The 27074-nt window shown below is 38.7% G+C and overlaps 1 protein-coding gene and 1 long non-coding RNA gene across 3 annotated transcripts; one reads left to right on the forward strand and one right to left on the reverse strand.

Moving 5' to 3' along the window:
* Window positions 1–1150: 1150 nt before the first annotated feature.
* On the reverse strand, window positions 1151–19828 carry ube2q2 (ubiquitin-conjugating enzyme E2Q family member 2). 2 transcript variants are annotated; one of them, XM_062992660.1, is made up of 13 exons: window positions 19507–19828; window positions 16868–16972; window positions 16591–16713; window positions 16446–16502; window positions 16187–16327; window positions 15082–15166; window positions 12625–12685; window positions 12149–12239; window positions 11995–12053; window positions 10695–10743; window positions 10497–10592; window positions 10336–10402; window positions 1151–3309 (listed from the first exon to the last, which is right to left on the reverse strand). In XM_062992660.1, exons 1-13 carry the CDS (start codon window positions 19663–19665, stop codon window positions 3278–3280), a joined length of 1125 nt encoding a protein of 374 aa, XP_062848730.1. In that variant the 5' UTR covers window positions 19666–19828; the 3' UTR covers window positions 1151–3277. The 2 variants fall into 2 exon arrangements, with proteins under 2 accessions (XP_062848730.1, XP_062848720.1); XM_062992650.1 differs by having other exon boundaries at window positions 16187–16330; window positions 19507–19825.
* On the forward strand, window positions 19594–21450 carry LOC134310911 (uncharacterized). Its single transcript, XR_010011346.1, has 2 exons — window positions 19594–19904; window positions 21085–21450. It is a non-coding gene; the product is annotated as an uncharacterized LOC134310911 (long non-coding RNA).
* Window positions 21451–27074: the final 5624 nt, after the last annotated feature.

Here is a 27074-nt window from a genome sequence, read left to right on the forward strand (position 1 = left end):
TGGGTACAATAACTGCTGGTCCATCAATCACAAAATCTGTTTCTGAAAGACAAGTCTCAAGTCATGGCAATACCAAGTCATCAGCAAAAGCCGGGAGTTTAAGGGACAGACAGTATTTTACAAGACAGCTGTGCAATGTTCCAAACGCTCAGTCAAAATATCTTGAAATTTATAACTCAAATGATGTAAGTTTCACAAGCCTGAATTCATGGCAGTGCAGTTATTACTTTACATGAAGCAAAAGGGTGAAATTTGGGGTAAGGGGCACCAAAGCTGAACCCAAACAAAGAGTAATATAGACTGCTGTGTCAATTTCTACAGAAGTTCCTACATTGGAACAGATTCATTTTTTCAAAAAAGCCAAAGAGTAATAATACATCTTTACACACTTAAAATTCAAGCACAATCTATAGCTTCCTTGACTGGCAGATTTGAACATTAATGTAAGATCCTGGAGCACAAATTGTATTCAACAGACCATTCATTGACAGGTGCATTCATTGACCAGTAGCTACATGTGCACCAAAGAAACACTTTGTGGGATTAGAATGATTGACTTTAGGTCATTTGTTGGTATTACACCTTGCCACCCCCTTAATCACATCCATCAATGGAATGAGTACTTTACTAACACCATTTGTGTGGTGGACCGTTTTCAGCACTGCCATAAAACTAACATGGTAATGACATGGGTGTGAATGTGAATACTGCATTGATATAAGTGTATCAGGTGTGGCCGTTTTAATAATACCTCAAGGTCAATGCTGGGAGGAGAATGGTGCAACAATCAAAAATCAAATCCAACAGTATTCTTTAATATAAACTGATGAAACAGCTCGTCTCTAACTGTACACCCTCACAGATTGCTAACAATGTATGTGTTCCTAATAAGAGGATAGTAAAGGAAAACTGTGGGAATCTACTGTGGCAACTAACAGACTAATACCAGAACACACCACACCACCATGTCAGTGCCACTGCAGTGGCTGAAATGATCCTCAACTGAAAAGTCCCAAAGTCTAACATATTCAGGTCCTGTAAAATGCTGCTGATTTAGCAAGTCAGTGCCTAAACACTTGTATCATGTCTACCATGTCCCATTTGCAAAAAGCACTAAAGCTGAATTTCAAACTTACACATCACAACATAACCCTTGTAAAATTATTTATTCATAAACTTGATGCAAGTTTACAAAATTTACTGTACATGGTCAAAACTCTTTCCAATGAAAAAAAAAACCTTAAAGCATGCCAAGAGTATAACAGCCAGTCCACCAGGACATGACACCAGAGGATGATCAATCAAGCTGAGGTCATTTTTAAGGAAAAGGGAGCATTTCCTTTTCAGTACATTTGGTAGCAAATGAACACAATTTAACCAACAATAGTCCAATTCACCCACAATTAACCAGGTTCATCATGTTTGAGGTGTAGATGTTTTGAATCCCAAAATAAATTACTAAAACTATGATTTAACTGTGTAAAACATTAAATGCTAAACACAAAAAAGCTGTATCATTCTGAAGAACATGCTGTACTGCATTATGAGAATTGCTGGAAAGAAATACTAAGATTCTCTTTACAGCACAAAAACCAACAATAAGCACCAACACGCATTGCTTAACACTTCACTTGCATACACAAATACATGTCTGCGTACATATTATGGAGTCGTGCGTCTGCAAGCCTAAGTTAGATATGGCTTTTCTGAAGTCACGGTTGCCTCAAGGTCGAGATCTGACTTTGCATTTCTTTAAGAGGCACTATAATGAAATTCTGTGCAAAAAGAATCAAATGGTCATGATAGACCTTAGACTATTTTAAGACATACAAATTAGGCTATCAGATGTGACAACCTTGGGAATTAAATATATTTCTTGCTATTTTTAGGCTGCTCTAAAAGCTGCACTTCAACCACAAAAACAGGCTGGAAATGTGAAACGAAAAGCAGTATCTATCATCAGTGTGGGTCAAAATGTAATGTCTGGTCCTAAAATAGAAATAAACTGATATTCTGTCCTGAGAAAGCACTAAAGATTGTGATATGTCCTCATACATGCATGTTTGCAGTAAGCACTGAAAATCCATGGTTATTTTGGCATACAAATAAACACACATCCAATACAATGTAGGATGAAACATTTATCTGCTGTTACGCTAAAAGTCTTTTTGAAAGTTTTCTGGGTAATAACAAAACCAAATAAAATTGATTTAAAAATAGGTCATTGTTTGTGTGTACTATATCAATTTTACCTGGATTGTGACAAGGCAGTTATTAAACAACAAAAAAGGAATGCTAACTTGACACCTTGAAAGTGATAAAAATAAAATGTTTTATAACCCCTGAATTTTCTATTTTCATCCATTTAAACATCAAGTTCTTGACCGAGTACGGTGGCACATCCCAAGGCCAAAATGAACCCACTTCACATAAACGGCACAATAAAGATGACTTGCACCACAAAACTATTTACGAGAACACAAGCAAACATCTGTCCAACTATAGAACAATGACACATTCTTCTTTTTGCCTAGTCTACTCAAGGCCTGTGTCTGCTGACCAGTCAGATTAGCCACAAACCAAAAAAGCAAGAAACGGGACACTATGTGGTGTATATTCACAGTTAAGATTTGAGAACTGGAATGAAAAACTGTCTTATCCTCACGGTTATCATCAGAGCAGTGTAGGGAACATAACTCTGAAAAGCAATGCGTTTGTTGCAGTGATTGCATTACTATGCATCAGTTAACACAGAATGCAAACAACAGAGCAGTTTCAGGTGATGTGAGCTGTGGCACTTCTTCATATAGTCTCTTATTGCATCCATTTTTGTTTTAAATCCTCTTCAAGTGTAAAGGCTAAAATATCAGCCATTAAAAGAAGTGGATACAATTTAGAATCAGAAAAGTTGTAACCATTTAGGTGTTAATCCAACAACACTGTTCATGTTGCTCCAGACAGCAAAATAAGAAAGTGTCTGGCAGCTTTTAAAATTAATCCGGGACAAATACACATTAGTAGGAAGGTCATGTGTCTCTTATGTCCCCCTTTTCCCTGCTGAGCACTAGAAAAAAAATTAGGCATGAAAGCAAGAGATACAGTAGCAAGAGATGGTGGGAGACAGAAAGAGATAAAGAGAAGCAGCATCCACATGTTAATTTTTCTCCAGAGACCCATAAGACATAACAGTCCAGCTGAACAGAAGAACTTGAGGGGATTCTTAATAAAAGAAATATGAAATCCAACATTCCCAGTGTGCATAAAGATCAGCTGATTCCTAACCATCTTCTTTTGGGGGTGTGTACCAGCCTGAAAGGTAAACAGAAAAAAAAAACATTTTAACATGATGAACAATAAGCAGAAGAAATAGAGTAAAGCCAAGTAAACACTACACAACTTTAACTGCTCTTATTTAGACTTGTTATGGTGTGATGGTAATTTGGGTAAGATTACATATAACAGCAAGATGAACATAATCAATTAAAGTACCTAAATATACTGTGATTAAATCGTTAAAAAACATACCTTGAGAGTTAACTAATCATGCTAATCAAAATATAAAAATATTCAGTTTCTCAAGCAGTCTGACTTCATACAGACAAAAACAGCTTCAATTTGTGATTTTAATGTGCAACAATATCATTGTTCACAATTAATAACAGCAGAACTCTTACTCTGAATGAGTATGTAATCAACTGCCACATGTGCAGTGAGTGGGTAATGCTCAGCTGCAAAACAGCACTCTGAACCCACTGTGTGTAGAGATCTGTAGCTTCATTCTCAGTTCTAAGTGTAACATTTAAAAATGCAGTTGGAAATGCATTTACATTTTATGTTGTTTTTCTCTTCTCTGGTCCATTTAAATTTGATGTCAACATATAGTTAGGGTGTCCACATACTTTTGGCCATACAGTGTCTACATTAGTTATTCTGCAAGTTCTGTAACTACAGTAGCTTATCTATTTTTTTTCTTCATATTCAGCTATTCATATTAGTAAAGGAGTGTTGTATGCAGTCTTGTTTAACCTCAGAAGTGTTAACATCTAAAGGTGAATAAATGTTCTTAAATGTATCCAGTTCTAAATGTGCAATGAGATTTTACAGCGGGCAAAAGAATAAATACACTGAATCTATGAATGTATATGTGAGTAATTGTACTTCGCTTGGGCAACTTATTTTTTCTGTAAAATTTTCCACTGCTGTAGGAATTTAAATTGTGACCTTGATACTAGCACTGAGTTATGGAAATGCCACCCTATACTTCACCTACTGGTGATTAGTCTGCTGCCCACAGTAAGCTATCACAGACAAGGCCATCTGCTGTCTCATTGAAAACACAGTGTCCTGTGCAGAAACAGATCACATAATTTAAGAAAAGGGGAGCAGGGATATTGGGTGTTTGATTAGCAGCATTAATTCTTACAGAATTGCTTTAATTCAGCCACAACAAAGAGCTTTTGAGCGTAAGCTGAATGTCCTGCTACAGCATCTTAATGGGGCTAAGCCTTAAGTACGTTTTTTATGCAATTCAGAGATTGACTTCTTATTGTGCTTTGGACATTACTAAAGCTTTATCTAACAGACTAAGAGCCAAAAATGATCCTTCAGGATTTTCTGGTAGACAGCACAATATACGTATCCATCAATGTCACCTCAGCTTTGTTTAACTTTTGACTTTATGCTCTTATTGTGGAGAGCTGTCATCAACTTTACACAGATGCAATGGGACCCTTTGAACTCTACCACCCAATGTGGTCAATCTAGGAATTGCTATTCGTCTGTGGAGGAATAGAAGTAATCAGCACTTGGCACCCTCATGTGGTCAAGTCCATTAACGAAACTTAAGGAGTAAAACCAAGTGTGGGAGACTTTAAGCATTTAAGCTTTAATGCTGTCAACTTACTGAAGCCCACCGAGTAAACTTAACTTCCCTGAGTTAACCCTTATTAAGTGTTATCCCTGTTGAATTATTGGACCTCAATTCCAAAGAAAAAAAGCTTTATCATTTCCCACAGCACTCTAACTCGGCTTTAAATAAATAAACCCATTGTCTTTTACTCGCTCACTTTCTTAACCACTTATCCAATTATGGTGGGGGGGCACACAGTAACACCCTGGGCAAGGCGCCAGTCTATTGCAGGAAAGACACACATACACACACACCCATTCATCTATAGGGCAATTCAATGTCTCCAATTAACCTGCATGCAAACATGCAAACTTCGCACAGAAAGGGCCCGGACCGCCCCGTCTGGGGATTGAACCCAGGACCTTCTTGCTGTGAGGCCCATTGTTCTTTATATACAATCAATGAACTCTGCTCTTGGTCAACTATGGTATAACGTCTTGAGCCAATAGTAATCCAAAACAATAATAATTTAAGTCAGTTCATTGACAGTGCTTACCCACTGTACACTCCCCCAAGTTCCTCTTTTCAGGCCAGCTGTCCCTGGGTGCCTTTGAGAGTCCCTTAATCTGCACAGCTCAGCTTCCAACTCCTCCGAACACCTCAGAGTGCTCACTACTGGAATTACCACACTTAGAGGTATTTAGTTTGGAGTCTATCCTGAACACTATGAACACTGTGTTCAGTGTCATCTTAACATAATGGATCTCTAACGTTTTCCCATCATTAGCCCAAGCCTAGGTTATCCATTTACTCTCAAACTAGTCTAATTTAAGGCTCACGGTTTACATATTAGCTACAAGAACTAAGAGACACCCATACTGGGCATACAAAGTAATTGTGTTCACTTGCCACCTCTTATTCGCTGCCGTGTCCACCCTTGTGGCCCAACACTAAACAGAAGGTCACCATCAAACCTGGTCTCTATTTCTTTTTATTCTAAAAGATTTGAACTCCAGTACCCTATCTGTAGCGGATGCCAATAATGAACCCAAAGAACTATTTTTCTTTGTTCCTGGATACCTGGCACCAAGTCTGGTGATAAAACTGACACAATAATGGGCTTGTTACGGCTCACTGAGTACTCACGCAAACACTCACCAAAGATCAGAACCTACAGCCAGCTTTAAAATGAATCCAAACAGCAAGAAAATCGGACTAAAGATTACAAAAGGAACACAGACTCCTTCTTTATTACTTTTAGATAGAAAATACTGGAAATGTCTTTTTATTTAGTTATTTTATGTTACTATTTCTTTCTCTCTTGTATGTCCTGTCACAATGTTTACCTACCTTTTGAGTTTTAAATCATTACATCAGAAATGTCCATGTTGTGCAAGTTAATTTTCAAGTTAACCGTTCAAGAACTTGTCTTTCATGATTAATAGTGTTCATTTGTTTAATTTCTTACTATGAAAATGTAATACATGAATCTGTTTTGTCTGTAATAACCAGTATCTAGTAATTGTGCTGATAATGGCTTATTCTGTAAAGTGAATGTAGGTGTGTGTATGTATATATACAGTATATGTGTGTGTGTATCACACACCGATCATATGTATATACTCACTGTCCATTTTATCAGCTCCACTTACCATATAGAAGCACTTTGTAGTTCTACAATTACTGACTGTAGTCCATCTGTTTCTCTGCATGCTTAGTTAGCCCCCTTTCATGCTGTTCTTCAATGGTCAGGACTCTCCCAGGACCATCACAGAATAGGTATTATTAAGGTGGTGGATCATTCTCAGCACTTCAGTGACACTGACAGCACAGCAGCACTGCTGGAGTTTTTAAACACCTCACTGTCACTGCTGGACTGAGAATAGCCCACCAACCAAAAATATATCCAGCCAACAGCGCCCCATGGGCAGCATTCTGTGACCACTGATGAAGAACAGCAGCAATAGACGAGCGATCGTCTCTGACTTTAAATCTACAGGGTGGACCAACTAGGTAGGAGTGTCTAATAAAGTGGACAATGAGTGGACACGGTATTTAAAAACTCCAGCAGCAATGCTGTGTCTGATCCACTCATACCAGCACAACACACACTAACACACCACCACCATGTCATTGTCACTGCAGTGCTGAGAATGATCCAACACCCAAATAACACCTGCTCTGTAGTGGTCCTGACCATTGAAGAACAAGGTATGTAGAGAAACAGATGGACTACAGTCAGCAATTGTAGAACTACAAAGCGCTTCTATATGGTAAGTGAAGCTGATAAAATGGACAATGTGTGTAGAAACAAGGCTGATCAATGTGTGTGTGTGTGTGTATATATATATATATATATATATATACAGTGTATCACAAAAGTGAGTACACCCCTCACATTTCTGCAGATATTTAAGTATATCTTTTCATGGGACAACACTGACAAAATGACACTTTGACACAATGAAAAGTAGTCTGTGTGCAGCTTATATAACAGTGTAAATTTATTCTTCCCTCAAAATAACTCAATATACAGCCATTAATGTCTAAACCACCGGCAACAAAAGTGAGTACACCCCTAAGAGACTACACCCCTAAATGTCCAAATTAAGCACTGCTTGTCATTTTCCCTCCAAAATGTCATGTGATTTGTTAGTGTTACTAGGTCTCAGGTGTGCATAGGGAGCAGGTGTGTAGTACAGCTCTCACACTGGTCACTGAAAGTTCCAACATGGCACCTCATGGCAAAGAACTCTCTGAGGATCTTAAAAGACGAATTGTTGCGCTACATGAAGATGGCCAAGGCTACAAGAAGATTGCCAACATCCTGAAACTGAGCTGCAGCACAGTGGCCAAGATCATCCAGCGTTTTAAAAGAGCAGGGTCCACTCAGAACAGACCTCGCGTTGGTCGTCCAAAGAAGCTGAGTGCACGTGCTCAGCGTCACATCCAACTGCTGTCTTTGAAAGATAGGCGCAGGAGTGCTGTCAGCATTGCTGCAGAGATTGAAAAGGTGGGGGGTCAGCCTGTCAGTGCTCAGACCATACGCCGCACACTACATCAAATTGGTCTGCATGGCTGTCACCCCAGAAGGAAGCCTCTTCTGAAGTCTCTACACAAGAAAGCCCGCAAACAGTTTGCTGAAGACGTCAACAAAGGACATGGATTACTGGAACCATGTCCTATGGTCTGATGAGACCAAGATTAATTTGTTTGGTTCAGATGGTCTCAAGCATGTGTGGCGGCAATCAGGTGAGGAGTACAAAGATAAGTGTGTCATGCCTACAGTCAAGCATGGTGGTGGGAATGCCATGGTCTGGGGCTGCATGAGTGCAGCAGGTGTTGGGGAGTTACATTTCATTGAGGGACACATGAACTCCAATATGTCTTGTGAAATACTGAAGCAGAGCATGATCCCCTCCCTCTGGAAACTGGGTCGCAGGGCAGTGTTCCAGCATGATAATGACCCCAAACACACCTCTAAGACGACCACTGCTTTATTGAAGAGGCTGAGGGTAAAGGTGATGGACTGGCCAAGCATGTCTCCAGACCTAAACCCAATAGAACATCTTTGGGGCATCCTCAAACGGAAGGTGGAGGAGCGCAAAGTCTCGAATATCCGCCAGCTCCGTGATGTCGTCATGGAGGAGTGGAAAAGCATTCCAGTGGCAACCTGTGAAGCTCTGGTAAACTCCATGCCCAGGAGAGTTAAGGCAGTTCTGGGAAATAATGGTGGCCACACAAAATATTGACACTTCAGGAACTTTCACTAAGGGGTGTACTCACTTTTGTTGCCGGTGGTTTAGACATTATTGGCTGTATATTGAGTTATTTTGAGGGAAGAATAAATTTACACTGTTATATAAGCTGCACACAGACTACTTTTCATTGTGTCATTCATACAGTCATGTGAAAAAGTTAGGACACCCCATGACGTCCTTTGTCTTTTTGAACGTATTTAAACATATGAACATTTGAGCTTCATTTTAACAGTACTGAGAGATGGAGCTTATATAACTAAACAAATAAAATGTAAAAAAAATACTTTTAAACACAAGCTGTAAAATGTAATGAACAAAAATGGAAATTTATTGTGAGGAAAAAGTTAGGACACCCCCACATTTATTACTACTTAAAATGTCTAAAATTAGAATCCGGTGTACCACATCAGCTGCAATGATCAGTCCTAGCAAGTTCAGCCCAAGAGTAGACCGCAAGATGCGTAAAAAAATCTCCAATAATCCTACAAAGTCCTCACGGGACCTACAGCTAGCTCTTGCCACAGTTGATGTCAAGGTACATGCATCTACCATCAGAAAGAGACTGCACAAGTTTGATTTTCATGGGAGGTGAGCAAGGAGGAAACCCTTGCTGTGAAAAAAACATCAGGACAAGACTAAAGTTTACCAGAGAACACCTAGACAAAGACCAGGACTTCTGGAACAATGTGCTTTGGACAGATGAATCCAAAGCTGAATTATTTGGGCACAGTAACGGAAGACATGTTTGGCGCAAACCAAACACAGCATTTGGGAACAAGAACCTCATACCAACTGTGAAGCATGGAGGTGGAAATGTCATGGTTTGGGGCTGCTTTGCAGCAGCATGGTCTGGCAAGCTCTCCATTATAGAATCCACAATGAATTCTTCACTGTATCAGAGGGTGCTTGAGAAAAATTTAAGACTATCTGTCCAAAAACTGAAGCTGAAGCGGTGGTGGACCATGCAACATGCCAACAACCCAAAACATCCAAGTAAATCCACCAAGGAATGGCTCAAAAGAAAGAAATGGAGAGTTCTGGAGTGGCCAAGTCAAAGCCCAGATCTTAATCCTACTGAGATGCTGTGGGGTGATTTGAAACTGGCTGTGCATGCAAGAAACCCATCAAACCTCACACAGCTGAAGAAATTCTACATGGAGGAGTGGGGAAAACTTTCTTCCAGTCGATGTCAGAGACTGGTAGATGGTTATAGGAAACGTCTAATTGAGGTTATTTCAGACAAAGGGGAAACACCAGCTATTAGGACATAGGGTGTCCTAACTTTTTCCTCACAATAAATTTTCTTTTTTGTTTATTACATTTTACAACTTGTGTTTAAAAGTCATTTTTTCAGTTTTATTTGTTTAGTTATATAAGCTCCATCTCTCAATACTGTTCAAATGAAGCTCAAATGTTCATTTGTTTAAATATGTTCAAAAAGACAAAGGTTCTCATGGGGTTTTTCACATGACTGTATATACACACTGTATATACATACATACATACAAACACTATGTACATAGATATACAGTATGTTCATGTATTGATTTTTAGAAATATATATATGTCCTTAAAAATACATAGATTGTTCCTTGCATGTGGTCAAAACAGAACAAAAGGTTAATTCTTATTAATTCTCTTGCAGCAAGGTAAGACACCTGGGCCTGTCCAGAATTGCGTAGTGTGCTCTAGGAATAATTTGTATTGTATAAAGGTGACTCTTACCATTCTTTTCATGGATCTGGACCAAAGATTTGTAAGACTGTTGTGCTCTGGCAAGATTATACTGGTTCTGTTATTGAGAGGAAAAAGGGGTTTTACATTTGGCAATCTTGCTACTTTAAAGTAAACATAAAGATTTCAGAGCCAGGAGACTCGGCACAAACCTTATTAGCTCCAAACTGCACTCTTGCTTTTCCTTTGACAAGTGTGGCATTTATTTGCATAATAACAGATTCTATTGAATAGGCACTGCTCCAGCCCTGAGGATAGATTAAAAACAGCATGTTTTTAACACACAACCAAGCATTAACATACGAGGCATGGCTGAGCAAAAACCCAGTAAATCATTAGGAAACTCTAACCTGTTTTGTAAGAAGTTCCATACACAAAGCTCCTCCTCCAAGAACATAACTAGAAAAATAATGGGAACATTATTTTTAAAAACATGGGAAAATAATCTGTTTTCTCACTTCACTTACATATGTGATGCTAAGGTACAGAATTTCTTTTGGCAACAATGTCTCATGAACTAAATATTGACAGTCCCATCTGTAGACTGGGCAATATAAATTATGACTAAGCATCTTGAAATAGTAGTTTATATTATAAATGAGCCCACAATTGTCATCTTTAAAAATACTACAAAATACATTTCCTAAAAACTTGGGACATTTGGTGCCTGCAACAAATGCATGTTTACCAGTGTGACATCACTTTTCCTATTAATTACATTTTTAATCATTTGGGAACTGAGACTACTATTTGTAGTTTTACAAGTGGATTTTTGTCCATTACTGCCCCTTGTTTTTTAATAGGAGCCCAGTCATGTCTACGCACCCTGTGTCTATGCAGCTTAGCTGTTGTATTGAGTGTAGAATACAGCCTGGTATTGTCTTGCAAAAATAACCATGGACTTTTTGGGAAAAGACATCGAGTAGATGGCAGCAAGCATCTCTCTGAAATCCCAATATATGCCACTGCATCAATGGTACCTTCACACATAGGGAGGGCACTAATGCTGGCTTTTGTACCTTTCACTGATAACAATCTGAATGGTGCATTTTAACAGTGACACAGAACTTGCCCCCCCCTTTTCACAGAAAGAAATGAAATGAGGACTCCCAATTGAAATTTAACCACAGCACATGCCTATCCTGTCTATCTGAGATAAGCTCAGGAGCAGATAACTCACATTCTTGCTGAGAGTTGATGTAAGGCTTTGTTTTTAAGTTTGAGGTTGCATTTCTTGCACTCTTTCTTTTGCACTCTTGCACTGATAAATGTTCTTTTTGAACTAATTGACAAGTCTCCCACAAAGTTTGGCACAAAGTGGTGAACCATAATGATGCTTGCAAAGATTGGATATAAAAAAAATCACCAAAAGCTCAATTATGACATTCTCGTCTGCTACCAATTTACTTGCTTATGGTGTAATTTTTGAAAATGGTGTTTTGAAAACTCACATACATCAAATTTACACTCTTATTTTGCCTCTGTTCCAGATATTTTAAATGTATTGCCCCACCTTTTTACATAAGTAAGGTTTGATGCATGAATTTCTCTGCCAACAGCAAAAAGCACTAAAACCATATTATTAAAAAAGCTAGAAAAGGTGTTTATCTATCCAAATTAAACAAATATCAACTGCAGTTTGGTACTGACCCTCCAGAGAGTACAGGAGACACTACTCGTACGAAGGGCGGATCAAAAGGAAAGTTATCCTAAAAAAGTAAAAACGTAAAACAGTCAGCATGTGAGTGCATAGTTTTAAGTGATAAAGTTACATGATAAAGAATCATATTGGTAACCAACTCACTTTATAAGATAAGTTTAGCAAAATGTAGTCCATTCCTTCTTTTTCTTTTAAGACTTGCAAGTCACTGTGCAATGGACTATCTGGATCTACCCTGTAGTACAAACAAAGTGTTAAAAAACAGAACAAGTATCTGGTCAGCAGTTAAGAAGTACGGCAATGGTGTTGGTACTTCTGTTGTAGAGCCCCCATCAATTTGACAATCACCATTTTCTGTGCTTTTGCAATTTGATTTAAATAAATATTAATGCCTTTGAAACAAGAAACAGGGGCAGTTGTAGCCTAGTGGTTAAGGTGTCCTTGAGCAAGGCCATTAACCATCAATTACTTAGACAAAATACTATCATAGTACTGTAAGAAGCTTTAAATTAAAGCGTCTGCTAAATGCTGAAAATGTAAATGTAGAACATTTGGAATGCCATTACAAAGAGTTGTTTAAACATTTCAACTTTTAAACAAACAACAACATTTCTACTCACGTCCTTAACTTGACATGCCAGTCATAAAGACTGTCATTGACTAGCTCCACAGAATAAATACCTGAAAATAAAAATAAAAATTTCAAATACTTTAAATTCTACACAAATTACAATACAACAAGCACTGTTTAAGGCAGACAAACGCTCCTCTTACAAAACAGCAAAATTATTTTTTTTGTTTAAATATGCCACAATTTATCATATTATTACCTTGTTTTATATTGTTTGATGAATAATAAATCCAAAATATAGAAGCAATACATTTTGCAATAGCATATGTGCATATGTGGTTGTGTGAAAGCAAAACTTTGATAACTGAAACCAGAATATAGTTCTTTTCTGATTTTGCAAAAACATTTAGCACAAATATATCCTGATTATTAGGTTGTTTAGTGCAGGGGTTCTCAACTGGTCTCAGCCCGGGACCCACATTTTCTCATGGTCATTAAGTCGCGACCCACTTTTATAGAATACAAACCAAACAAATTTATTTTTGAAAAATAGCCTTCAAAAACACATTTAAACATACTGTACATATGCATGCAAAGTGAATTTAAGAGCAATTTTTTAAAGAAACTGAGGAGGACCATGCCAACTGCATGTATAAAAGTTACTACAATAAATTTAAATATCAAAACTGCATAAAATAAATAAGGCTACAAAACAAGATGCTTTCACCTAACCTGTCTTTTGTGGAAGTCAGTGAGACAGTTGGGCATGTACTTTACTTCTGATCAGAGTTTCAAAGTCTGGGGTGACAGTAGACAGAGTTACTCTCAGATCATGCTCAGTGTTCAACCTGTTTCTCTGCTTTGACTTGAGCTGGACCAAGGTAGAAAAGCCACTTTCACAAAGATAGGTAAGACGCCCGGAGTGCATGTTCTTGTTTGGAGCAAGATGCTGTCAGACACTTCTGTGATACCTTCAGCTCATGAAGTCGTCTTTGAAAAAACTCCACCGGCTTGTCTTTACATGCGGGATGTTTCGTTTGTAAATGTCACATTAGTTTGGATGGTTTCATGCTCTCATGTGCTAGCATGAGAGCATTACAGATAACACACTGGGGTTTCTGTCCGTGTTTGTCCTCAATGAACGAAAATCCACATTTCAAATACTCCGGGTTATATTTGCGTTTCACCATCTTGCCTCCAAACATCATCACAAATTTAAAGAGAAGGGAACCGGCAAACGAATGGTGGTTACCATGGCAACGAGAATGCTGTGCACGTCTGATGCGTGCCTCTCTCTGTCTCTTTTTTTTCCAGATAAAAGACGAGTACAAAATCAGATGAGCATTAATTATTTTTAATATTTTTTTAATGTATTTATTTTTTTACAAGCTGTCCGCGACCCGCCCAGAACGTGTCCGCGACCCACTTTTGGGTCGCGACCCACCAGTTGAGAATCGCTGGTTTAGTGCATGTCTCTGTTTTCTTATTACCTTCTCTCAGAGTTCTACAACTGCTGTGTGTGAAAACAATTCATGTCAGTTAGCATTAAGTATATATTAAACAACATCCTGACAATGCTACTAAATAAACAGTTGGCTTTTAACAAGAGTAAAAAGGGCTGTTTTTACTGGTAAGTTTAGCCTATTGACTTACTAAAAAGAGCCACATTACTTATCACTAACAGGCTGAACTCCAACAAAGTGCAGGGCATTAATTTGGGTATATGGTAAGTAAATAGCATCATTACCATGGAAAACATTATTAACAGAAAAACAATATAAATGATCTCCAAAGAAAACACATAATAAGGAGGTTATTTTAATTTGTAATATTACTGACTACTTACTAACTACTAGAATAATGAAATACTTACCTATGTTTGCCTGCCTTCACTCTTTTGGCATTCAACAAAATTTGAGTTTGTCTGTGCAAATTTGTGTCTATTTAGTTAATTGAGCATTTGTAAGGTCAAAGCATTGATAAAAGTCAAGTCAACATTTGATAAAAAACTATGTACACCTGAACATAAGCATGTTAGACATCCCATTCCAAAACAATTGGCAATTATGGCCTTTGAAGAATTCACTCTCCTGGGAAGGTGTTCCACAATAGTTTGGATTGACTGTGGGAATTTAGGCCTTTAAATTAAAAGAGCTTTTGTAACATCAGGCAATAATATTGAGAGAAAATGGAATAAAAAGGGGCTTTTACAAACTGTTGCTACAAATGTAAAAGTTAATCATTTATTTACAATCATTCATTTTATATGTCTGTTAGCAATGTGTGTGGCTAATTAGACTGTTTTGGGCATTAAGTGTAGTTTGTATTGTGTTCACAGAACCTATAATGTTATTAAAATTACAAAATTTCACAGCATAAAATGACAGGGAGAAAAGGCCAAATTTCTATTCAGCAATTTAGGCCAGAACCGGATTTTAATCATCAGTACATTCTTTCATTAAAAAAAAAAAAAAAAAAAAAAAAAAACAACCACATTTACACTGACCCGTCTTGTAACTTTGTGACCTGTAGATCTCCCTGAGTTCCTTCATGAGACGGTCTGAAGCCTGGACAGAACCAGATACTGCACCCTGAGGAGCACAAAATACAAATCCTTCTGAAAACGCACATTGTTTTTTATTTGCAAAAACTGATATGTTTATTTTGTGGAGAAGAATTAGTGCCAAGTTGAAATGCTATTCACTACAGTACAAAAATGTGAAATGCACTGCACACACTTCATAGCTTTTCCATAGTAACATGCATAATATGTGCCAAAATGAAAAACAAAACATCTGTTACATTATTTTTATGTTGCTTGACCTCTTTACTGAAAGCCAATACAAGCATTTGCGTGAAAAACAAAATGTTAAATGTGTCAGAATTGTATACAATTGACTGTAAAATTAAATCAAGGCAGTTTTATTGCTTTACACCATGTAGTACTAAAACTTGTCAAAATGAAAAGGTCAATCTTTTAAAAAAAAAAAAAAAAAAAACATGTAGGTTTGCATTTAAAAGTCAGAAATGAATGCAAATTACATTCAAATGTAATAAACTCTGAGCTGTGGGACATTTTACTGTGTGGTGCTTTGTGCCAAAAAAAACACGAAAACGAATGAGGCCTAGTTAATGGTGCTGTACAGATACAATCAGTCCTAGATTACTTAAACACATGGTGCAAGCAATGTTTATATCTTATTGCAATAAGATGCCCACTCCTTAGCTATTGTATCATGCAGAATAGCTAGAAAAATATCAAAGAAAAGCTGGCTGACAGACAGAATAGCTACAAGCAATTACACAAAATAAACACTGGGTATAAAAGGAAGATCTACCAAGGTCTCAGTCTGTATGAGCAATGATGGTTCATGACTCACCGCTGTATTCCAAACTTCATGAAAGAATTGTCAGTCAGTTTAAAAAAAAACATTTCTCAGTGCAAGATTGTAAATAACTTTCACCATCTACCATATATTTTATGGTGAAAAGATTCAGGAAATTTTGAGAAATCTCAGTCCATTCAGGGGAAGAACAGAAACCACTACTGAATGTACTAAATTTATATTTTTAAAGTTCTGTTATAAAGGCCAGTCCAAACTGACACTTACATTTAAGTGATCTTGCCTCTGGTGCTTGCGGATTTTCTCGAGAATAGCAAGGTTTTCTTTCTCTATGCCATCATCTTCTGACTTCTTGCCATCTACAGGTTCCTCCTCCTTCATCTCATAGTGGTCCAGATCTTCAATGTCCTGCTACCAAAACAAAACAAAATGTGTTATAAAGCTAATATGGGCTAGTCATCCCAAATTCAAATAAAACAAAAACTAGAACAGTCAGGATTTAAAAATATCTAAATACAAAAACAACCTCTGCCATTTCCTCTTCTTCTTCCTCTTCAGATGTAACCTCATCTGTCGTTAGATGCTAGAAAATAAGCATAAGAAATCATGAAATTAAGTAAAAGAAGGGGATCTTTTCAAGCGAGTCTAATAAGAGAACTGATCTGGCCTACTTTTCTGTCATGAATGATGGGTCCAGCAGGAAGGGGCTGGTCCAGCATCTCTACATCAGGGTGCTGAGGCAGGTTATAGAGTCGACAAAGATCACAGATCAGCCTTTTTAGCTGCTGCAGGAGCTAAAAGAGAGAGTCAAACAAGCTGTCAGACTACAACATACATTTATTTTCTTCAACCATTAACAACTAAATACATCACTACATTGTTTTTGACACAAACAACATTAGGTTTAAGTAAGAAAAGAAAAACATGTTTATAAACTGCTTAACTTACTACAGTACTGCCTTTCCGGACATCATCTAGGCGCTCTAAAACCTCAGCTAGATTTGGATCATCTGATTCCACAAACCATATAGGTGGAGTGGAAGGGTAAGACTCCTAAAAAGAGTAGAAGTAAATGTAAGGTTACATATAGTGATAAAAAAGAAAGAAGAGCTCGGCGGTGCAATTCAGATGACATTGTGGTGCAAATGACAGTTGTTTTTGCTTAGTTATTAACTGCTGAAGCCCAATGTCATCTGAAGCTGAAGGGCAAAGTTGTGACCAATTTAAACAATGTTGAAATATCCCATCATGAGATTCTAGGAGTCATTTCAAAAGCTTTATTTTAATGTGAGGTGTATGTTGGACTATTGTCTCTTATCAGTTTCTTAACTGACTGTCATATTTGCTTCAGAATTCTTTCAGATCTATAAACAAACAACTGTCAAGAAGCACCACACTAAAAGAGCACCAAACTAAAGTGCCTACAGTTTGCCAGACTTTACTGGAATCTTTAGCGGGACTTTTATACCCAAAACAAAAGCTTCTTGCCAACAAGCACCAAAGTTGTTCGGATGCAGAGTATCAGGACTTTGCCCTGTACTAACAGACATTAAATCAAAGCCTAACTGCCAGGAGCCTGGAAGCTTAAACTGGTCTGTGGTTGGACCTTCCAGCAGGACACTAATCCAAAGCACACAACAGAGACTTTGCAATCTTCAACAGTTTACATTAAGTAACAAAGATACATAAGCACTGTCCTGGGTTCGATCCCCAGGAGGGGCGGTCCGGGTCATTTCTGTGTGGAGGTTGCATGTTCTCCCTGTGTCTGTGTCCTGTCTGATAATACCCACGATGAAAAAACGGGTACCACAATAATAATTGTTTGTTTTATTAGGATTTCAACGTCATGTTTTACACTTTGGTTACATTCAAGACAGAAACAGTAGTTACTCATTACACAAGGTTCATCAGTTGACAAGTTTTAATATCAAACACAGGGGCGGCACGGTGGCTAAGTGGGTAGCACTGTCGCCTCACAGCAAGAAGGCCCTGGGTTCGATTCCCAGTTGGGGCGATCCGGGTCCTTTCTGTGTGGAGTTTGCATGTTCTCCCCGTGCCTGTGTGGGTTTACTCCTGGTGCTCCGGTTTCCTCCCACAGTCCAAAGACATGCAAGTGAGGTAAATTGGAGACAGTCCATGACTGTTCAAAATAACCTTGTGTGAACTGATGAATCTTGTGTAATGAGTAACTACCGTTCCTGTCATGAATGTAACCAAAGTGTAAAACATGACGTTAATAAACAAACAAACAAACAAATTAATATCACACACAGTCACTGACGATTTTGTATCTCCAATTCACCTCATTTGCATGCTTTTGGACTGTGGAAGGAAACCGGAGCTCCCGGAGGAAACCCACGCAGACACAGGAACTCCACACAGAAAAGACCAGGGCCGCCCCGAACCCACGACCGTCTTACTGTGATGCGACAATAATAACTGTAAGTTTGTTTGTTTATTAGGATTTTAACGTCATGTTCCACACTTTGGCCACATTCATGACAGGAACGGCAGTCACCCCATACACAAGGTCAATCAGTTCACAAGGTTATATTGAACACCGTCATGGACAATTTAGTATCTCCAGTTTCACCTCACTTGCATGTCTTTGGACTGTGGGAGGAAATAATAACTGTAAGAGTAGCAACTTGCCAGAAGTGTAAACTATCTGACTACCTGATGTTACCTGGTAAACAAGTATTCGGAACTGTAAACAAAGCACAAACTCAAGCTATTTCTTTTTCACTGACGGCTTTAGATCCAAGAAACTTTAATACAGCAAATAAACAAACAAATAAGCATTTTGGACGGATTTGTTCTACTGCGACACTGTTACAACAGCTGTCTAGCCGTGCGCCTGTAGCTTGGGTTTTTAACGAAGAAAGTAGGTTGGCTACATAAGACAATGTGCTAAAATAAGTCATAAGGTTATTAGTTAAAAATTTCACGTTAACAGTCCAAAATTCTACATAAACTAATGTATTTCCCTAAGCTAAATGGTCGGTCGGGCTATTTAGCACTGTTTATGCACAATTACAAGTTCGTCATACACAAATTCTGTATATTCAATAACGCAAGCCGAACGAAACAGACGTCCAACAGAACAGTTAGAAATGAATTAATTGCAAACAGTAATAAAATAGCTAGCTTTTGTCCTACGTTATCAGACAGCTAAGATAACAACAGGATGAAATTCGCCTAACTTCAGCTAACTACTTAAAAGAACTTGGTCACGTCCTAACCCGCATACTAAGCACTACTATGTATGTTAAAACGCTAACCATTGTACAAATGTGACATACTTATTAGTACAACAATATATTGCATACGCAGCCCTTGTTTAACCCATGTCTAGCTAGGCTAGCTACGGAGCATTTCGCAGAAGTTCAAACTAAACACTGAGATAAGGTTTATTTTCACCTAGCAACACGGCCACTCGTAAAACAACAACCAACCAGTGCTTTCAAGTCATATTATTTTTTACAAAACTTGTAGTGCTTATTTACTGAATTAACAGGCTAACTGTAGCTTGCGTCCAGATTAACCGATATGCTAACTAGCAAACTGCGTTTCCACATCTCCCATACCGTAATGTTGCAGTGGATGATCAACAGCTTTTCTCCCGTCACATTAAACTGACAGCTGAGCTCGTCCGGTTTCCAGTCGATAATTCTGAAGCGTTCGTGGTTCGGGTCAAAAATTGACTCGATAAACTTTAATTCGGCCTTCAGCCCCGACACGGACATTTTCCGCTCATCTCCAGCCGGCCGGGCCGCGGGGGAAGGAAAGGGAGCAGCTAGCCTGCAGCTAACGACTGCAGCCGCGCTGTTTGTGTTTCAACTATTTTGCAACAGAGGGACCGAGTAACAAAAGATGGGATGAGAGAGAGAGAGAGAGAGAGAGAGAGAGAGGGAGAGAGGGATCTTTACCTCCACATGCCTAAGAGTGATCTCTGATATAGGCATCAGTGATCACAAGCTGCCAGGTAAATATATAGTACAACAATGCATCATGCAGCTGCAAATTCATTGTAGCACTTACTGTAATTTACTAGTTTATGAGATACATTATTAGTGCACTCGGTCTGTGTAGTTACTGATACATGCAAAGTTTGTATGGCATTGATTGGAAAAGCCACTCCAATATTATTGTCTATAAATAACAATAATTAAACCTTAAATTATCAGAAAAGCTATTGACATCTCAAGCATTTAGCAGATACTTTTATCCAAAGTGACTTACAATTATGACTTTGATACAATTGGAGCAATTAAGGGCCTTGCTCAGGGGCCCAACAGTGGCAACTTGGCGGTGGTAGGGCTTGAGCCGGCAACCTTCTAATTACTAGTCCAGTACCTTAACCACTGAGCTACCACTGCCCTACCCTAGACAGGGCTCTACACTTACCCACAGTAGTGAACCATGACTTTTAAACCTAGGCCCCCTCCAAACAACCAAGTTTATTGAGTCCTGGAATTTTAGGGCTACTATTAAATATTTTTTTATATTTGACTTAAAAAAATAGTCATAATGGAGTTAATGGATCCAAAAATTGATGTAAATTAACAAATAAAATGAACTTGATCAGAAGGCCAATCCTGAGTCTTCCAGGACTTCCAGGACTAATGATAAGGTTATTTAAAACACATGAGACAATTTTAGACAATGTTTACAAAGGGTAATGTGCAATTTTCAGGCAATTTTACAATGTTTACAATGGGTAATGTGCAATTTTCAGGCAATTTTACAATGTTTACAATCGGTAATGTGCAATTTTCAGGCAATTTTACAATGTTTACAAAGGGTTATGTGCAAATTTCCACCAGCTTGCTACTGAACAGAAAGGTTTTTTTTTTGTGTGTGTTATTGTTATTGTCATTATAAATTCTGTAAATGTTAAAATTTTGATATTTTGTAAATTCTAGTTTTCTTTCTTTAAATATAGTTTATAACACTTGAGAGTATGGCACCTTAATTTCGTTATACCTGGTATAATAACAATAAAGATATTCTGATTCTGATTCTAATTCCTTAATCAAGGAATTACAGAATGACTTGGAAGTATGCTTTCGATCATTGTATTTCTTGTAAGTCCAATTATCATAATTTATCACCACAACCATCAGGTTCAATGTCAATGTTCAATGTTTTAATCTTGTCTGCAGAGAGGGATCACACCGACAGAGTTTGAAACAAAGGCTCAGTGAATGCGATATCAGCAAAGATTTTCTGATTGAATTAGCAAATACATACAATGTGGTGGCAACAAGGGAAGGAATTTTATGGTTTAGTATGACTGTGCCACTGTGTACAAATAGAAGTCCATGAAGACATGGTGGGATGACTCTAGTGAGGAGGAACTCTAGTCGCCTGACATCAACCCTACTGTGCACCTTTGGGATAAATCAAAATGTTGACTAAGCAATATTCTCTTCCAACATCAGTGCATCACCTCACAAATGCTTTTTTGAGTGATTGGCACAAATTCCCACAGACAAATTTCTAAAGCTTGATAAAAACCTTTCTCAACAGTGCCATGTTATTTATTTTTTGTCGGTTGTTTTAAAGAGTACAAAAGTGCTAAGTGAAAATAATTAAGGTATGTGTTGTTAACATTGGGATGTGGCCTATTTGTCCCTGATCGACCCAGTACCTGCTTGCTTAGAATAATTTAAGATTAACTACACAACTTTTTGGGTTTAGTACTTGGCACTGGAGCCTAGTAGGTAACGGTCACTGTCAGCCCACTGTTTATAAATCTCTTTTACCAAATCAATTGTTATTCATACTCTTTACCTTCACTGGAGTCATAAATCAATATTATTTATCTAAAATGTCTTATGAAAAAGACATGGATGACAGTGGTTGTGTCCTTGCATTGGGGATTAATGTAGAGACATACTGTAGATGTTGATAATGTTTTTAAACAAGTAATAAAACAAATAAGAAAGTACTACATCATCTTAATAAGACTAAAACATAAAACATATACAGTGTATCACAAAAGTGAGTACACCCCTCACATTTCTGCAAATATTTCATTATATCTTTTCATGGGACAACACTATAGACATGAAACTTGGATATAACTTAGAGTAGTCAGTGTACAGCTTGTATAGCAGTGTAGATTTACTGTCTTCTGAAAATAACTCAACACACAGCCATTAATGTCTAAATAGCTGGCAACATAAGTGAGTACACCCCACAGTGAACATGTCCAAATTGTGCCCAAATGTGTCGTTGTCCCTCCCTGGTGTCATGTGTCAAGGTCCCAGGTGTAAATGGGGAGCAGGGCTGTTAAATTTGGTGTTTTGGGTACAATTCTCTCATACTGGCCACTGGATTTTCAACATGGCACCTCATGGCAAAGAACTCTCTGAGGATGTAAGAAATAGAATTGTTGCTCTCCACAAAGATGGCCTGGGCTATAAGAAGATTGCTAACACCCTGAAACTGAGCTACAGCATGGTGGCCAAGGTCATACAGCGGTTTTCCAGGACAGGTTCCACTCGGAACAGGCTTCGCCAGGGTCGACCAAAGAAGTTGAGTCCACGTGTTCAGCATCATATCCAGAGGTTGGCTTTAAAAAATAGACACATGAGTGCTGCAAGCATTGCTGCAGAGGTTGAAGACGTGGGAGGTCAGCCTGTCAGTGCTCAGACCATACGCCGCACACTGCATCAACTCGGTCTGCATGGTCGTCATCCCAGAAGGAAGCTGACGCACAAGAAAGCCCGCAAACAGTTTGCTGAAGACAAGCAGTCCAAGAACATGGATTACTGGAATGCCCTGTGGTCTGACGAGACCAAGATAAACTTGTTTGGCTCAGATGGTGTCCAGCATGTGTGGCGGCGCCCTGGTGAGAAGTACCAAGACAACTGTATCTTGCCTACAGTCAAGCATGGTGGTGGTAGCATCATGGTCTTGGGCTGCATGAGTGTTGCTGGCACTGGGGAGCTGCAGTTCATTGAGGGAAACATGAATTCCAACATGTACTGTGACATTCTGAAACAGAGCATGATCCCCTCCCTTCGAAAACTGGGCCTCATGGCAGTTTTCCAACAGGATAACGACCCCAAACACAACCTCCAAGATGACAACTGCCTTGCTGAGGAAGCTGAAGGTAAAGGTGATGGACTAAACCCAATTGAGCACCTGTGGCGCATCCTCAAGTGGAAGGTGGAGGAGTTCAAGGTGTCTTACATCCACCAGCTGTCCAGATCCTCCAGATGTCATCATGGAGGAGTGGAAGAGGATTCCAGTAGCAACCTGTGCAGCTCTGGTGAATTCCATGCCCAGGAGGGTTAAGGCAGTGCTGGATAATAATGGTGGTCACACAAAATATTGACACTTTGGGCACAATTTGGACATGTTCACTGTGGGGTGTACTCACTTATGTTGCCAGCTATTTAGACATTAATGGCTGTGTGTTGAGTTATTTTCAGAAGACAGTAAATCTACACTGCTATACAAGCTGCACACTGACTACTCTAAGTTATATCCAAGTTTCATGTCTATAGTGTTGTCCCATGAAAAGATATAATGAAATATTTGCAGAAATGTGAGGGGTGTACTCACTTTTGTGATACACTGTATAGAATAATAAATATTTAGCTGTTCGTTTCTGCTACCAAAGTTTGCATATGCAATATATGCAGTTAAAATTTCTAAATCGTATAGATATTCGCTAGAGGGCAGTGCTGCCTTAAAATAAAGTGGGAAAAAAACTCACAATTTGGCAGTTATGGTTAAAGCTGTTTTTTTTTAACCAATGACTTGTGTAGAGTCAAAACTTATTCTAAGTTTACTCCGGTTTCCCCAACCTCCAAAAACATGCCGAATTTGCATAAGCTACTGTAAACTGCCGGTAGGTGTAAGAAATGAACAAATGAACTTTTCACAATTTATACTGAGAACAGCAGCACATAGCAGAGGCCAGTATTGTAGTGCTGTAGTGCTGTAATATAAAGACACTAAGCCAGGAACATTTACTTTTGAAGATAAGTAACAAAATAAAATGTTATACTGTCATACATTCACTTGACATTGTATTATTGGTCACATTACCAGAAAATGAAGTACTACAGAACCTGGTGTGTTGTATCAAGAAGGCTGCAAAGATATGTAACAAATGCAAAAAAGTGATGATGATGAACACTGGTAAAGTAATGAAGAATTTGGTGGAAGATAGAAAAGTGTAAGCAACAGTGTCAAATACTGCAGAATGTGTTAGTGAGGATAAAAATGGCAATGAGCATGACAGTGATGGTCAAATTGACAATAATATGGAAAAAAAACATGTCAGTTAGCACTATCACCAAGCTATGACTGATGAAAGCTTTGGTCTGGCTAGTAGCCACATATGGAGGTGAGGCCTGGACATTGAAGAAAGAGGATGAAAGTTGCATTCAGGCTTTTGAGAATAGGTGCATCAGAAACCTACTGGTATTCTCATAAAGAAAGATGCTGACCACTAAGCAAGGTTAATTTATGTTACTCTGGGCACGTGAAGAGGCATCCACAACATTGAAGACATAGTTCATAGTCATAGTGTTATGACAGGACTTGTGGAAGATGAGGAAAACCAAGAATGAGATGAATTGACAACATCACAACAGTTTGTATTATCAGAAGCTAGTCTGCTACTAGTTACATGAGAACAAGGGCAATGACAATATAGTGACATGAAATTACAGAACGTAAAACCCTTTTGAGTAGTACTTCAATTTTGGGCAAATACATGACCCTGACCAGGGTTAAGCATGAAAAACAGGCTTACCATGAAGACGTTCTATTTAGCTTGTGCTGTAAAGAGATATGTTATATACACAGTCCAGCCTGTGTGAACATGAGAAACCATCCATCTATCCATCCATCTATATGTTCATGCCTCCCTCCATCCGTCCGTCCATCCATCCATCCATCTATTCATCCAAAGTAGGTGTATTTAACCAACCTGTGACATCGTCAGTCACTAGCGGAGGTGTGTGTAAAACAATAAGCAGCAGTTTCAGACTGTCAGACGTACTTTCCCTCAGAGATCCTAGCTAATGCATTTTCATTTTATATTATTTTTTATTTTCATTTTATTTTCATCATCCACTTTATTTTGGTCAGGTTGCGGTGGGTCTGAATTGACCAGGAAACACTGGATGCATGGCAGGAATACCCTGTACATGGCACCAATTCATCACACTCAGACATAGCCAGTCATGTCGATGTAAAGGCCTAGACCTTAGCGGATGTGGGATAACATAATGGACTGCTGCACCACCCAAACGCAGCAGTAATGCTCTGCAGCCAAACTCAACACTATATAAACCAGATTTGAGGTCAGCTCAGTCCTGAGTCAATGCATTGTGCTTGACAGCCATTAAGGGAAATGCCTGGTGTTGTGTTAGAGTAATTAAGTAATTAATTGATTAATTCATTAATTGTTTGATTTACCACCTTTTTTATCCTGGTCAGAGTCATTGTGGGTCTGAGTCATTGAACGAAAGACGTACAGGTCGCCAGTCCATCACAAGACGCACACACAGTCACTCTTAGTGCACTTTTTAGTAGCTCCAATTGGCCTGACCACATGTCTTTGGACTTGTGGGAGGAAACCCTCATGGACAAAGAAAAAACATGCAAACTTCACATAGAAAGAAACCCAGGCCCTTCTTGCTGTGAGGCGACATCACTACCCACTGCACCACCATTCTGAATGTTAGAGATTTCTAAAACTAAAACGAAAAAATAAATATTATAGACATTAAAGCTTAAATTGCATCTGTTCTGTCTTATCCCTTCTCTTTACAGCTATGGCTTGAAGGAGAAGCATTGGCCTGTGATTGTGTCGCAGCATGTTAGTTGATCAAGTACCTGGCATGCTGTTCTTGATTGCAGTTCCACTCAGCACTCTAGTTTCACCTAACTCTTAGTTGATTTGTTTGTTTTTTTCCCTTGCAAAACAATCCGAGATCTAAGGAAAATCCATCGCATTTGCTTCTTTTTTTGTTATGATTTCTCCTGGCTCACTGGATTGTGCGCAATATAAAGTCGCTGTCTCTGATGCTTCACAGCGTGGGATCAGAGTTCACCTTGGGTGAATGGATTATTTTTCTTTCCTTTTGATCTGCCAGTCTGTTTAGTGTGGCTGATATTTGTTCCTTTAAGCTGCTCTTTTGTTCTGATTTAATTTAGCCACTGCATTTGGGTCCGATTTTACAGGTGGTAAGTCTGTTGTGGCAGCCTACCTTCATCACTCTAACACTAAGGTTTACAGAGCACAGAACAATGTTTACTCAGTTCAGGAAGAATAGGTGACAGATTGTGTGAGATAGTTGGGAGTATTCATAACCATGTTTTGAGTGTGGAAAACATGTAAAAGCAGCCATTTGTACACTGATCAGCCATAACATTAAAACCACCTCCTTGTGTCTACACTCACTGTCCATTTTATCAGCTCCACTTACCATATAGAAGCACTTTGTAGTTCTACAATTACTGACGGTAGTCCATCTGTTTCTCTACAAACTTTTTTAGCCTGCTTTCACCCTGTTCCTCAATGGTCAGGACCCCCACAGAGCAGGTATTATTCAGGTTGTGGATGATTCTCAGCACTGCAGTGACAATGACATGGTGGTGGTGTGTTAGTGTGTGTTGTGCTGGTATGAGTGTATCAGACACAGCAGCGCTAATGGAGTTTTCAAATACAGTGTCCACTCACTGTCCACTCTATCAGACACTCCTAACTAGTTGGTCCACCTTGTAGATGTGAATTCAGAGACGAATTCGCTCATCTATTGCTGCTGTTTGAGTTGGTCATCTTCTGTTTGTTTGTTTGTTTATTTGGATTTTAACGTCATGTTTTACACTTTGGTTACATTTATGACAGGAACGGTAGTTACTCATTACACAAGGTTCATCAGTTCACACAAGGTTATATCAAACACAGTCTTGGACAATTTAGTGTCTCCAATTCACCTCACTTGCATGTCTTTTGACTGTGGGAGGAAACCGGAGCACCCGGAGTAAACCCACTCAGACACGGGGAGAACATGCAAACTCCACACAGAAAGGACCCGGACCGCCCCACCTGGGAATCGAACCCAGGACCTTTCTGCTGTGAGGCGACAGTGCTACCCACTTAGCCACCGTGCCACCCGGT

Source organism: Trichomycterus rosablanca, chromosome 1 (genome assembly GCF_030014385.1).
Source record: "Trichomycterus rosablanca isolate fTriRos1 chromosome 1, fTriRos1.hap1, whole genome shotgun sequence".
NCBI classification, from domain to species: Eukaryota; Metazoa; Chordata; class Actinopteri; order Siluriformes; family Trichomycteridae; genus Trichomycterus; species Trichomycterus rosablanca.